Source organism: Pimephales promelas, chromosome 14 (assembly GCF_988280905.1).
Source record: "Pimephales promelas chromosome 14, fPimPro1.hap1.1, whole genome shotgun sequence".
In the NCBI taxonomy this organism is placed as follows: domain Eukaryota; kingdom Metazoa; phylum Chordata; class Actinopteri; order Cypriniformes; family Leuciscidae; genus Pimephales; species Pimephales promelas.
In genome coordinates, this window is record NC_142782.1 from 34,195,918 (window position 1) to 34,211,847 (window position 15,930).

General features: G+C 35.2%; 1 protein-coding gene across 5 annotated transcripts in view; it reads left to right on the plus strand.

Moving 5' to 3' along the window:
- The window catches only part of cltcl1 (clathrin heavy chain like 1), a 53,463-nt gene that overhangs the window by 19,309 nt on the left and 18,224 nt on the right, over positions 1-15,930 (plus strand). For all 5 annotated transcript variants that reach the window (XM_089119896.1, XM_039686628.2, XM_039686630.2 and 2 more), the window contains 12 exons: positions 1,315-1,515; positions 3,148-3,300; positions 3,956-4,078; positions 4,184-4,321; positions 5,390-5,554; positions 5,636-5,816; positions 7,914-8,077; positions 8,159-8,284; positions 8,991-9,133; positions 9,995-10,229; positions 14,111-14,233; positions 15,156-15,301. In XM_089119896.1, coding sequence (XP_088976022.1) covers positions 1,315-1,515; positions 3,148-3,300; positions 3,956-4,078; positions 4,184-4,321; positions 5,390-5,554; positions 5,636-5,816; positions 7,914-8,077; positions 8,159-8,284; positions 8,991-9,133; positions 9,995-10,229; positions 14,111-14,233; positions 15,156-15,301 — 1,898 coding nt within the window. The remainder of the gene's footprint in view (positions 1-1,314; positions 1,516-3,147; positions 3,301-3,955; positions 4,079-4,183; positions 4,322-5,389; positions 5,555-5,635; positions 5,817-7,913; positions 8,078-8,158; positions 8,285-8,990; positions 9,134-9,994; positions 10,230-14,110; positions 14,234-15,155; positions 15,302-15,930) is intronic.

The following is a 15,930-nucleotide window of genomic DNA, read 5'->3' on the forward strand; positions in this document are numbered from 1 at the left end:
TTAAAACAGTTTAGAATAAAAAATAAGAAATAATGAAAAATAAAAATTATGATAAAAATAAAATACAGTAAATTAAAACCATTTAGAATAAAATGAAGAACAGGCACAGTGCTCATTCAGTAAATGCACAGCTAAACAGATGTGTTTTGAGTCTGGATTTAAATGTGACTACTGTAGGAGCACAGCTGATCTCTTCTGGAAGCTGGTTCAGCATAATAGCTAAAAGCAGACTCTCCATGCTTAGAGTGAACCCTTGGTATTTCTAGCTAATGTGATCCTAATGATCTGAGTGATCTGTTGGGTTTATATTCAGTGAGCATATCTGCAATATATTGAGGTCCTAACCCATTGCAGTTTTTTACAGTCGCTAGGACACATTTCTCAATACTTAGGTCACTTTTTCAAAACTCTTCACACAGTGAGCACAACAGAAGTATATGTGGGCTAAACTGTGGATCAATTATCATTGCTTTGGCACAAAATGCATTCAATGACTACATCTTTCAAATTACATTAATTCTTTTCTCACTTCGACACAACAACCGCCAAAACTCTGTGTTCCTATAGGCCAATTTGCATATGCTTACACACTGTTTTCAAAACTGTTAAACTTATGTTCAAAACAATAACATAATAAAAAACAGCAATTTGCTACATTTTTACAGTAATATTTTAATGAAATATATTTCGCATCTTAAAATTAAATGCTATAAAAATAAGTGGACAATTGGACCAACCACAGCTGATTCTCATTGTAGATGAACATCTACACAGGTGTTACTCTTTCTATTTCATTACAAAAGGAGACAACTGCTGAAGAGTTTTGTATTGTGCTCAGTGCAAAAAAATAAAAATAAAATATATTGAAGCATTCTGCATCATGTCTGATTCATTCCAATAAACTCTATTGCAGTGAATTATAAACAAAGATTGTATAATGCTACATGTTGTTAGTGTTCTTTAGGTCATTGTTTTGTGGGTGACAAAGTGTGTTTGTTGGCTGTCAACCTTTGCTAGTGTTTTGGAAGAATGTGTTGATTTGAGAAATGAATGAAGTGTTTTGGTAGTTTTAGTGCGTTTTGAATGTGAAATTAACTGCTGTGCTGAGCTGAAAGCTGGTTTGGAGAACTGTGTGAAGAGTTTTGAAAAAGTGACCTAAGTATTGAGAAATGTGTCCTAGCGACTGTAAAAAACTGTAAATGATTTATATACCAGTAATAATACTTTAAAATCAATCCTAAATGTAACTTTCAACACAAACGTTTGCTGTCATCTCTGAATGCTCTCTCTCTCTGTGTACGACTGGACGCTCAGGGTGTCTTGCGTACGGCGGACACCATCCGCAGGTTCCAGGCGGTGCCGGCTCAGGGCACGCAGGCGTCTCCGTTACTGCAGTATTTCGGGGTTCTGCTGGACCGCGGGCAGCTCAATAAGCTGGAGTCGGTGGAGCTCTGCAGGCCGGTGCTGCAACAGGGACGCAAACAGCTCCTGGAGAAGTGGCTCAAGGGAGAGAAGGTGTGCTGTTACCATTCCTGTTTCTCACTTGTTACTTATCAATTCTTGTTTTATACATTTATTTTTAATATAATTCCGTATTTATAGAAGTTTGTGAAAAAGAAAGTTAGGTTTAGACAGTATTTTGAGATGCAAGTTAAAAGTAAGTTTAAAATCAAGTTAGCTTTTAGATCCACCTAAGATTAAGATCTATCTATCTATCTATCTATCTATCTATCTATCTATCTATCTATCTATCTATCTATCTATCTATCTATCTATCTATCTATCTATCTATCTATCTATCTATCTATCTATCTATCTATCTATCTATCTCTCAGTCTATCTATCTCTCAGTCTATCTATCTCTCAGTCTATCTATCTATCTATCTATCTATCTATCTATCTATCTATCTATCTATCTATCTATCTATCTATCTATCTATCTATCTATCTATCTATCTATCTATCTATCTATCTATCTATCTATCTATCTATCTATCTATCTATCTATCTCTCAGTCTATCTATCTCTCAGTCTATCTATCTCTCAGTCTATCTATCTATCTATCTATCTATCTATCTATCTATCTATCTATCTATCTATCTATCTATCTATCTATCTATCTATCTATCTGTTGTTCTATCTATCTATCTATCTATCTATCTATCTATCTATCTATCTATCTATCTATCTATCTATCTATCTATCTGTTGTTCTATCTATCTATCTATCTATCTATCTATCTATCTATCTATCTATCTATCTATCTATCTATCTATCTATCTATCTATCTATCTGTCTGTCTGTCTGTCTGTCTGTCTGTCTGTCTGTCTGTCTGTCTGTCTGTCTGTCTGTCTGTCTGTCTATCTATCTATCTATCTATCTATCTATCTATCTATTTATCTATCTATCTGTTGTTCTATCTATCTATCTATCTATCTATCTATCTATCTATCTATCTATCTATCTATCTATCTATCTATCTATCTATCTATCTATCTATCTATCTACCTGTTGTTCTATCTATCTATCTATCTATCTATCTATCTATCTGTTGTTCCATCTATCTATCTATCTATCTATCTATCTATCTATCTATCTATCTATCTATCTATCTATCTATCTATCTATCTATCTATCTATCTATCTATCTATCTATCTATCTATCTATCTATCTATCTATCTATCTATCTCTCAGTCTATCTATCTCTCAGTCTATCTATCTCTCAGTCTATCTATCTATCTATCTATCTATCTATCTATCTATCTATCTATCTATCTATCTATCTATCTATCTATCTATCTATCAATTCAATTCAATTCAAATTGCTTTATTGGCATGACTGTACATATTACAATATTGCCAAAGCTTGTAACACATAGTATAGTGAAGACAGTAAAAATAACAAAGTATTATAACAACTTAAATTACATCTATCTATCTATCTATCTATCTATCTATCTATCTATCTATCTATCTATCTATCTATCTATCTATCTATCTATCTATCTATCTATCTATCTATCTGTCTGTCTGTCTGTCTGTCTGTCTGTCTGTCTGTCTGTCTGTCTGTCTGTCTGTCTGTCTGTCTGACTCATGAGTGATGGATTGCTGTCATCTGGTCATCTTTTTCCCATGATGCACTGCAGCTGGAGTGCTCGGAGGAGTTGGGTGATCTGGTGAAGGCCGCTGACATCACTCTGGCCCTCAGCGTTTATCTCCGCGCGAATGTTCCTGCTAAAGTCATTCAGTGCTTTGCTGAGACCGGTCAATTCCAGAAGATAGTTCTCTATGCTAAGAAGGTACCAGCTTTCTTTTAAAGTGCCCATATTATGCTATTTTTAATGTTTCTTATTTTGTTTTGGTGTCTCCTACAACTGGTTCACATGCATCCAAGGTCAAACAACACTTTAATGTTCTCATAATCTTCACTGCAGCATCAGCTCTCCGATCAAGGGTTCAGTCTCTCTAAGCTCCGCCTCTCTGAGAGCTGCTCTGCTCTGATTGGCCAGAAACCAAACACTCATTATCATATCTGACTCTCAGCTCTTGATACGAACAGTAACGATGGCGTGTGTGTTACCGTATCAATCTCATCAGAGTGGATTTGCTTTGTCTTCTCCACATGAACAACACGAACCAAACTCTTCCAGTCTCAGATACACTACAGTGATTGAGGGCGGAGCTAAGAGCCACTGTTCAGCCAATCAAAACCAGAGGCTGGCATTATGCAAATGAGTTCCAAACCTAACTGAGACTGAATTACTGACGACTCGTTTCAGTTCAGAATCACGTCATTATTTTAAAAGACAAAAACTCTCTTTATCTGCACTGAAACTTTACATTCACGAACGGCTCTAACACACACTTCATGAAAGATCATATCCCAGAAAGCATAATAGAGGCACGATTCCACCATGATCTGTGTCTCTGACCTGTGGTGTTGTTACGGGGCAGATGGGATATTCTCCAGACTGGGTGATGTTGTTGAGGACTGTGATGAGATCCGGTCCGGATCAGGGGCTTCAGTTTGCTCAGATGCTGGTCCAGGATGAAGAACCGCTGGTCAACATCAGCCAGGTCACAAACACACTCACTCGGCCATTTCAGTTATATAACTGTGATAATGTGAGAAATGTTGAAGATGTCTGAATATATTTAGGTTTGACTGTGTGTGTGTGTCAGGTGGTTGATGTCTTCATGGAGGCTCCGCTAGTGCAGCAGTGTACTTCATTCCTATTGGACGCTCTGAAGAGCAACCGGCCGGAGGAGGGGCCTCTTCAGACACGCCTCCTGGAGATGAACCTCATCCACGCCCCTCAGGTGAAGCTAATGTCAGAGTGATGAGTGAGCACAATATCTTTGTATCTGGGACTAATGACCATCTGAAGACCTGTGTTATTTTACTATTATTGATATATTATCGTGGTATTTATTAATTGGTCTTAAATTTATATTTTTAGTTGTGGACCTTCATCTAAGAACCTGTGTTATTTTTAGTAGTATTTATTCATATGTATAAATCATTTATATTTTTTTATTTAATTGTTTTTATTTGTTTGTGTTTTGTTATGTGCTTTTGTCATTTTTATTAGTTTTTTTTCTATTTAACTTTAATTTTTATTTTTTTTCTGATTTTTTTGTGTGTAATTTTAGTACTTAAACTTATTTATTTTAGTTAGTTTCCAGCACAACATTTTTAATTTAATTTAATATTTATTAAATAAATGTCCTTTTGCCATTTTTATTATTTCTAATTAGCTTTAGTTTTTTTTATTTCGGATTTTTTGTGTGTAATTTTAGTACTTAAACTTATTTATTTTTGTTTTTTATTTTTTATTATATTTTAGTTAATTTAATTGAATATTTATTAAATAAATGTGCTTTTGCCATTTGTATTAGTTTTTTCTATTAGCTTTAATTTATTTTTATTTCTTTTTTTTGTTGTAATTTTAGTACTTTTTTATTTTAGTTATTTTCCAACGCAACATTTTCAATTTAATTTAATTTTCATATTTTTATTTTTTATTTTATTTCAGTTAATGAAATGTATTTTTAAAAGTTAAAAATAGTAACACAGCAGAGATTGAGCCATGTAAATTAAAAATTGAAAAATCAGTCACAATTAAGAAAATGTTGAGTTTGTGTTTTGTTGCTAAAAGTGCAGTTAATTTAGCTGTTTTGTCCTAGCGTATCTCTTTAAAGGGTTGTAAGAACACACAGATTTCAGGAAGTGAGAGAGAGAAATGATGTTTTTTGGCCGTCTTGATCATCCAAATGCACATCACATCATAATATCGACTTCTGAACTTGTCAGTAAGATTCCCAGGAGGATCTGATGCAGCGATAAACCCTTCACGCTGCGTCTCTGAGCCTGGTGTGTGTTTGCAGGTCGCAGATGCGATCCTGGGTAATCAGATGTTCACACACTACGACCGCGCTCACATCGCTCAGCTGTGTGAGAAAGCCGGTTTACTGCAGAGGGCGCTGGAGCATTACACCGACCCCTACGACATCAAACGAACCATCGTACACACACACCTGCTCAACCCAGAGGTGAGAGAGTGTGTGTGCGTGCTAGTGTGTGAGCTAAATAAGAGTAGTGTTGAACGTTGTGTGTTCTTCTGCTTCTCGCAGTGGTTGTTGAATTTCTTCGGCTCTCTGTCTGTCGGCGACTCAGTGGAGTGTTTGCGAGCGATGCTGGCGGCAAACCTGCGGCAGAACCTGCAGTTGAGCGTTCAGGTCGCGACCAAGTACCACGAGCAGCTGGGCACGCAAACACTGGTGGAGCTGTTCGAGTCCTTTAAGAGTTACGAGGGTGAGACGCTCATAAACCTGTGTATTTAAAGTGCCTGTATTATGATTTCTGGGATATGATCTTTCATGAAGTGTGTGTTAGAGCCGTTCGTGAATGTAAAGTTTCAGTGCAGATAAAGAGAGTTTTTATCTTTTAAAATAATGACGTGATTCTGGACTGAAACGAGTCGTCAGTAATTCAGTCTCAGTTAGGTTTGGAACTCATTTGCATAATGCCAGCCTCTGGTTTTGATTGGCTGAACAGTGCCTCTTAGCTCCGCCCTCAATCACTGTAGTGTATCTGAGACTGGAAGAGTTTGGTTCGTGTTGTTCATGTGGAGAAGACAAAGCAAAAGAGCCAGACCGATATTATCGGCCGATATTAGGCATTTTCCATAATATCGGTATCGGCAGTTATAATGGCCGATAAATTAATATTTAAAAAATAAAATAAACATGGACGAAACACGCTTCAATCATCTCTCCTTGGCCTGTTATATTGAAAATGTATGTTTTACAATTTGCAGTATGATGTTATCTATTGCTAAATTATGGCTCATCATAGACTAGCCACAAAGCTAGCTAATGCCACTGTCATCAGTGGAAGACCGCTAACGTTAACATTAATGAGCTTGGAAACCACAATGAACTTTTTCTGCCTAAATAAAGTAATGATTACTGTATTTATAACTAGCATATCTCTAGTTACAGTCCCTGCATTGTAAAATGTAAGTTATACTTGCGAGGAGTGAACATTTAGACATAGAGAAGAATAGGGCTGGGTAATAAATATCGATTTCTCGATATTAATCGATTCTCATTTTTACAAACCGGTATCGATTCTTAAATCTCAAGAATCGATTAGTCATCCTGTTTCATTTGAATGAATGAGACATTGTATCGCGGCTGCGCGCACCCAACAAATCGCAATAATCTTTGTCCTTTGTTACTATTGATATGAAACAAAGTCTCAATTTTCAAATTACGTCCATTTTCGTTAGAGATTCAAAAACATAAATAGCGTTTTGTCGCTGTGGCGTGAGATCGCTCTGGAGAAGCAGCAGCGCTGATCTCTCTTCCGGCTTAATAATACCAGTTACAGCGCCAAATAAACATGAATGAGCATCTGAAAGTGTGTTAAAGATAGAGGACAACTTATCCAAATCTGGATCATGTCACATTGATTCGCTCAATCAGCGTTTCAACCGTGGAAAGACGTCAGTTAAACAGCTTGTAATCAATGTATCGTCATATTTACCTCAGAAAACCCACATCAACTCGTTAGTCCACACTCGTTAGTGCTCTTCAATATTTAATGCATATTTGAATAAATCTGGCAAGTTTTTATGACAGCCACCATTTAAATGTTTATATTTCATATAATCTTATTATAAAAATAAATAAAAGTGTATTTTAAGTGTTTGTATATAGCTACAAAACAGTTAATTATTACCTTCATATTAGGTTAATGAAGCCTAGTAGGCTACAACTAGACTATATATATAGACCATAGTTTACAGCATTTAAGAGATTTGATTCCCTTGAGAAAAATTGCCATTTATTGTAACTGATATCCAAAATAATCGATATTGAATCGAATCGTAATCGAAATCGAATCGAATTGCAAGCTTGTGAATCGAAATCGAATCGAATTGTGAAATTTGTCTCAATACCCAGCCCTAGAGAAGAAGTATCAAACGTATCTTGTGCAGAAAAGTTAGCTTTTCTTTTACACGTGTGTGAAATCCAACAATATTTAATTAAAAAAAAAAATATCCGCCGATATATCGGAATATCGGATTTTAAAACCCAAAAATATTTGTATCGGTATCGGCCTTCAAAATCCTTTATCGGTTGGGCTCTAAAATCCACTTTTGCTTTTTGGCCAATCACAGCAGAGCAGCTCTCAGAGAGGCGGAGCTGACACCGTTTCAGACACTGAGAGAAAAGAGCTGATGCCGCAGTGGAGATTATGAGAAAATGAGAGTGTTTTTGACCTTGGATGCATGTGAATCTATTGTAGGAGACGCCAAAACAACAGTAGGAACAGCATAATAGGGGCACTTTAAAGCTTCAGAGATCAAGGTTGCTTTGGTGAAATATTCTTCCTCTCTTTCAGGCCTGTTTTATTTTCTGGGATCTATCGTGAACTTCAGTCAAGACCCAGATGTGCATTTCAAATACATCCAGGCGGCGTGTAAGACGGGCCAGATCAAAGAGGTGGAGCGCATCTGTCGAGAGAGCAACTGCTACGACGCCGAGCGCGTCAAGAACTTCCTCAAGGTTTTATCTTGAACTTCCTCAATTGAGAACTGGGTTTTATCTCGATCGATGTACAATAACGATACACGTGTCGTTGCACAGGAAGCCAAGCTCACCGATCAGCTTCCTCTCATCATCGTGTGCGACCGCTTCGACTTCGTCCACGATCTGGTTCTGTACCTGTACCGCAACAGCCTGCAGAAATACATCGAGATCTACGTGCAGAAGGTACAACCAACGCAACAAACACGAACACGTCAATGAATCATGTATTTGAGGTATCCACATGTGGGCTGCACGATTAATCGCAATATAATGGACTTCAATGGGGTCCAAACGGTTCAAGGTCCAAATGAGTTTCAGTGCAGCTTTAAACGACACCAGACGATGAATAAGGGTCTTATTTAGTGAAACGAGCGCTCATTTAATAAATAAAAAAAAAAAATTGTTTTACAAGCACAAATGCTTGCCTTGCTGTTCTGTGAGACCTTTTCAACATATTTGCGTATTACGTGGCGTGACGAACGCGCGTCACAAGGCAAGCATTTGTGCTTATAAAACAAACTTTTTTATTCATTTTTGAAATGAGGGATCAATAAGACTCTTATTCATCGTCTGGTGTCGTTTAAAGCCCTTTGAAGCCGCACTGAAACTCTCATTTGGACCTTGAACCGTTTGGTTCCCATTGAAGTCCATTATATGGAGAAAAATCCTGGAATGTTTTCATCAAAAACCTTCATTTCTTTTCGACTGAAGACAGAAAGACATGGACATTGTGTGTGTGTGTGTGTGTGTGTGTGTGTGTGAGAGACGCCCTCTGGTGTTCAGATGGAGCATTTACCACCGATCAGCCGCTGCTCTGACAAAGAAATCGCAGCCTTTGCCAAATGGCGCGCGGTTTGATTGCGATTAATCGTGCAGATCTGATGTGCAGGTGAACCCCAGCCGGCTGCCGGTGGTGGTCGGGGGTCTGCTGGACGTCGACTGCTCAGAGGACACCATTAAGAGTCTGATCCTGGCCGTACGAGGAGATTTCAGCACCGACCAGCTGGTGGAGGAAGTGGAGAAAAGAAACCGGTACAACCTGCCCTATCCTTCCTCTTCTCAAGACTTAAACATGCATTTTCACGTGAAAAAATACATTTTTATAGCAGTTTGTGTAAAAAGTAGGGCTGTGCAAAAATTAATTGCGATTAATCGCATCCAAAATAAAAGTCTGTGTTTACATAATATATTTGTGTGTGCTGTATATAATTATTTTGTATATATAAATACCTATGCATGCATGTATATATTTAAGAATTATTTGCGCTTAAATTCTGTATATATATATAAATACATAATCTATATTATATAAATATAAATATTTGATATATGAATAACACATTTTCTTAAATATATACATGCATGTGTGTGTATTTATATATACAAAATAATTATATACAGCACACACAAATATATTATGTAAACACAGACTTTTATTTTGGATGCGATTAATCGCAATTAATTTTTGCACAGCCCTAGTAAAAAGTCATTAGAAGCAATGCATATTTATGATTATATTTATAATATATTAAATACAATATAACATAACATCATATAATATGTTTTTAACGTAGAATTATCAGTATTTAAACAGTTAAATGGTATTTAAATTAAGTATTTGGATCAATTGAAAATATATTACCTATAAAATGTATTATATTTATTTATTATATAACTATTCAATGCGTCATAAATATTTTATATATATAATAATAATATTTGATATATATAAAATAAAAAAAATGTATTAATTATATCTAAAATAAAATAAAAATATATGAAATCAGCCCTTTAGGAGTTAAAAATGACTCATATTCCAGATATATTAAATAACTATATTTATTTATGACTTATTTTTTGACCGATCCGTGTCTCTGTGCTCGTTGTGTCCAGCCTGAAGCTGCTCTTGTCCTGGCTGGAATCTCGAGTTCAGGATGGCTGTGAAGAACCTGCTACCCACAATGCCTTGATGAAGATCTACATAGACAGTAACAACAGTCCTGAGCGCTTCCTCCGAGAGAACCTGCACTACGACAGCGCCAACGTGGGCCGATACTGCGAGAAGAGGGACCCGCACCTGGCCTTCGTGTGCTATGAGAGAGGACAGTGTGACCGGGAGCTCATACAGGTTCACATCCATTTGCATAGATAAATGTCCTTTATAATCAGTGTCGGGGAAAGTTACTTTGCAGTATAATATTGCGTTACTCCCTTAAAAAGTTACTAATGGCGTTATTTAGTAATGCTTTTACTTTTTCTCACCTGGGGCCTCATTTATAACCAAAACTGGCCCTGAAAGTAATTTATAAAAACAATCTTTTTGGAAAAAGACAGAGCAGTTTGGCGACACCCATGGTGAGCTGGAGTTAAATGTCTTTTTGGTCACTTTCTAAAGAAAATTACACAAAGCCTATACTTTGTATAATTAATATAATATTGTATAATTCATAAATATAGATTGCAAATGAGATGCAAAGAAATTACACATTGTTGGGTGTTAGATTTCTTTAAGCCGACTGTCGGCTGTCGGGCAGTTTTTGTCAACCTGTAAGAAATCGAAAGGACATAAGTACTCGTTCATTCAACTTTTGACCTATAACCCATGTTGAACTTACTATCAAATCTGAGATTTCTCAACGGCAATCGGGTGAAAGAGACGCATTTAGCCGTCTAGTTCCATAGACTCCCATTCATTTTGCACTCGGATGATCGCCCCCAGTGGAACTCTGGCGGAACTACAACCACAATTTTTTTTTCTATTTTTTTTTTCTTTTATTTCCAAAATTATATATTAATACATTAGAAACAACAAATCACATATATTTTCCAAATTATTCCAATGCACCATACAATATAAAACATTAAAGTTAACATTCTTATCAATGAAATTAAAGAACATTAGAATTACATATAAAAATAAAAGAAGAAACATAACACAACATAAAGGAGGTAGGTATACAGTATACATATATAATTACATTAAATAAGAGGAGTTCAATTCTTTGAAGATGTCCATCGTTCTGGTTACTACAACCACAATTCTGTTTAATACATACAGTCGGCAACGCGTCATAGTTGGGGGGCGTGGTCGGCGAGCAGCGCGACCATATGTATTTGAATGACAAAAATGTCATATTGCGAGTCATTTATGCCTGCCGACCGGCAACGGTACATTGCAAAATTAACTGTAATAGGTTATGATTGCCCTTATTTAATTAAAAACTGGGTCAATGACCCAAGTGTCGTTTCCAGACTATTGTTATCTGGTTGAATCTCCAGGTAAGACTAGGGTTGGGTATCGTTTGAATTTGAACGATTCTGATTCCGATTCCTTGTTTCGATTCCGGTTCCCAACGATTCTCGATTCCGATTCTTTTAAGAGGCAGGGTCAAAAAACTTTAGCTAACCTTGCTAACCAACGGTCTTTCTGAAGGAAATACTCCTTTTGTCACAAATTTTGCATTTTGCCGAGATTTCGTTATTTTTAGAAAAGTGAAGCTTTGGACCGCCGACGTAAGCTACTCATGTTCGACTCGCGCGGTTATGCCAACACTTCCGGTAGACGCTTCTTCGTTGGTGTTGTTCAGCGGTTTCTTCTTCTGGTCGGCAGACTGTGAATATCGAAACTAGGAAGCGAAATTTTAACTTTTGAACGATTCCGGGAAAAACGAAAAGTTAGTCCCGGTTCCAATCGATACTCGATTCTCGATACCCAACCCTAGGTAAGACATCGCGGAAGCTACCGGCAACACAAGCCTATTACTCAATCAACTTGCGTATAATGTCACTTACCAATTGTACGTATGCTTCACTCCAAACTATTAATCCTTTTGTAAAACGGTGATCAGTAGCACAGGGACTTTGCTGACAGTATCCGAATTCTCACAGATCTGATAACGCCAATGTGACTGAGACATCCCTTATGAAAACAACTAAAGGAATCTTGTAGTATTTTTAGGACAAAATATTATAGTAACGTTAATCCTATAGGAATACTATAGTATTTTGGGACATAGCCTAGAAGGTATTAAAGAAACTCACAGAAGTATTATACACTATAGAATACTAATAGCCATAGGATTACTATAGTTCTTTTTCGTAAGGGATGTAACGTCAGACAAATCTGGCCCACTGCCTAATACAAGTTAAACATCTACTATATCACACAGGGACCTCTACTCACACAGTAATCTAATAATATAGCTGTGATTAATTTTGCCATTTTGTCCTCCTATCCGGTTCTGTATGTATGTAAGAAAGGCTGTAGAACTTCAATTTATAATTTGTTAGTTTATTGGTGGTACAGAAAACGACACCGCAACCCTTCGGCATGATTGTCGCATGTATTTCAATGAGCGCCAAGGCAATGTTTTCCCCCACGGGCTAAATTCACATCACGTGACGGGGCGTTCCCACCAGAGTTGTAGTACTCGAGACTCGGACTCGGTCTCGAGACCATATTTTAATGGTCTGACTCTTGGTCTTGTCATGGACTCGTGTGGATTTGGACTCGGAATTGACTCGTACTCGGAACATTTTTTTTTTAGGACTCGGAATTATTCCTGAGTCCACTCGAGTTCAATTCAAAATATTTTTCATGATTATTACGTTTACAATACATTAAATTAGATTAAAAGTTTTTTTCTCATTTGTAAGTTCTGTGAATAAAAGCATCTGCTAAATGAATAAATGTAAATTAGTATATTATATTATTGTTATATTATATTATCATTAATTTAATTAATCTATTTTATTTTTATTTTATTTAATAAATTTAACACATTACATTGTTATGTTATATTATTACATTTATAATACATTAAATTAGATTAATTGTTTTATTTCCTCATTTGTAAGTTCTGTGATTAAAAGCATCTGCTAAATGAATAAATGTAAATTATTATATTATATTATTGCTATATTATCATGATGTAAGGAATCTATTTTATTTTTATTTAATTTTGACATCCTCATTTGTGAGACGCTTTGGATAAAAGCATCTGCTAAGTGAATACATGTAGATATTATATTATATTATATTAATTAATATTAAAAATTAAAAAATCAATTAAAAATATTTTTCATGATTATTAATGTATGTTAATAAAATATTTCTTTAAATTGATTGACACGCCCAGTGATTGGTGATTTTCTAGTGCGCAACTGCGCATGACCAATTGTAATAAAATTACTTTTAACACAACCTACTATGTGGCCTTTTTACCCTAAACTGATCATATTTTTTAAACTCTAAGTAAATTCAGTAAAAAAAAAAAAGGATTTCTCTAAGTAAATAAAAGTAAATTAGGTAATCAACCCTCACTGGTCTCGGTCTCGACTCGGACTCGACCGTCTCTGGTCTCGGACTGGACTCGGACTCGACTCTCTATGGACTCGGTGTCGACTCGGACTCGAGTGAGGTGGTCTCGACTACAACACTGGTTCCCAGACCAACCGACTGTATCTATAGGACTTAATAGGGAGTGGCCAGGCTTTCCGTAGACGAGCTCTGGCGCCGCTCAAACAAACCTTTCAGCTGTGCTGATATTCTGGATAACAGAAGAAAAAAGTTTAACACCACTAATAAAAGCTAAATATATAAAGTCATTTTTGCTTTAGCAGCAATTTTAAATTGGTCAAAAAGGTGAGATTAAATGCATAAAAATATTTGCTTTGTTTATTTAATTTTTGGATGTTTGCATTGTCTGATTCATTTTTAAGGAATACTGAATCTTTTTTGTGCAAGTGAGTAAATGCACGCTCACATTTAGTCTAGAACTACAATGACCATCACGTTCACACACAACACCTCTGCACTTTTACTCAACATTGGGACAAGAGAGCTGTCAGACAATAAATGGGAAAGCAAAGTAACTTGCATTACTTACAGTATTTGAAAAAGATAATTTGTTGTAAATTTTAAAAGTAATGCAATGCTTTACTAGTTACTTGAAAATGTAATCTGATTACATAACTGGAGTTGTAATGTATCTTGTTACTCTCTTGTAGGTGTGCAATGAGAACTCGTTGTTTAAGAGCGAGTCTCGGTACCTGGTGCGCCGGAAAGACCCGGATCTGTGGGCTGAGGTTTTGCAGGAGTCAAACCCCTACAGACGGCCACTGATCGACCAGGCATGAGTCCCACATCTGCAAACATCACACTCACAGAACAACAATATATGGGAAGAAACTCACAAATATAATGCGATATATTACATAATACATTTCCATATGGGAAACTGGTGCTTATATACTGCAATATATGCATTGACCATATAAAATATTGGTAACACTTTACAACGAGGTTCATTACCTTAGTTAACATGAATTATGATTGAAAAATACTTCATAATTTTCAACATTTACTAATACGTATCAATGGCTGATTTCTTATGTATCTGGAGCTCGCCTCGTATAGATACAGGAAAAAAACTCACACATTAATGTAAATGTAAAACTGTTACCTGGCCTTTTTTATAATGAGGGTCGTTCTCTTTTCCTAACGTGAATATAGAGACACTATCCGATAAATTAGAAGTAGGAATACCATCACTTGCTAAATAAGTTATCTTTAAGAATGTGTTCTTGTTGGTAACTGTTAGCATATTAAAAAGACAATTATTTAATTAATATGATTCATTTTGGTATTTTTAAATATTACTTTTTTTTATCGAAATGATTTAAATAGTTTATAATTTAAGTTGTAGTTTTTATTATTTATATATTTTTTTATTCGATTTTATTATTATTTTAGTGTTGTTAAATACCCTTTTTTACTGTTTCATTGGAGAAAATAAAGCCTGATGTTATTATTCTGCATAATATCATCCTAGTCAAACTTTGAGCGATTTAAATAAAAAAGGTTTAAAAATATAATGTAAATAAAATAATATAACTAAAATAATATACAAATAATACATTTATTATTTTTTTTTTTTAATTAGATAATAATAACACTTTACTTTTATCACTGACATATATAGTCAATTTCCCAGTTATTAACTTTATAAATGATTTAAATGATTACATTAATGATTTAACCATTTGTGCACAGGTGGTTCAGACGGCTCTGCCGGAGACGCAGGATCCCGAGGAAGTGTCTGTGACGGTGAAGGCGTTCATGACGGCGGATTTGCCCAACGAGCTCATCGAACTCCTGGAGAAGATCGTTCTGGACAACTCCATATTTAGCGAGCACAGGTCAGTCCACACAGGAAGGGGCGAATGGGCAGAATTAAATATATGATGATTAAAATACAAAAGCAAAAATCTAAAGAAATGTGTAAGTGAAATAAATTTCCTGACTGACTGAATATTTTTGTGTTTATATAATATATGTGTGTGTGTATATATTGTATGTAGAGACTGAGTGTGCGTGTGTGTGTATACACACATTTACAGTATAATAAACCGTATAATAATATACACACACACTTTATATAAACAAACTTTTATGTTAGATGTGATTAATTGCGATCAATCGATTTGACAGCACTAATTATATTATATGACGTCATATTATGTTATTAGATGATTAATAGCTTTTTTGTGTTTTAATTTGTAAGTACCTTTGAATTAAAACCTCTGCTAAAAGAATAAATTGAACACATTACATTGTTATATTATATTATATTATATTATTGCATTTATAATACATTAAATTAGATTAAAAGTTTTTTTCTCATTTGTAAGTGCTGTGAATAAAGCATCTGCTAAATAAATAAATGTAAATTATTATATTATATTATTGTTATATTATATTATCATTAATTTAATTAATCGATTTTATTTCTATTTTATTTAATAAATTTAACACATTACATTGCTAT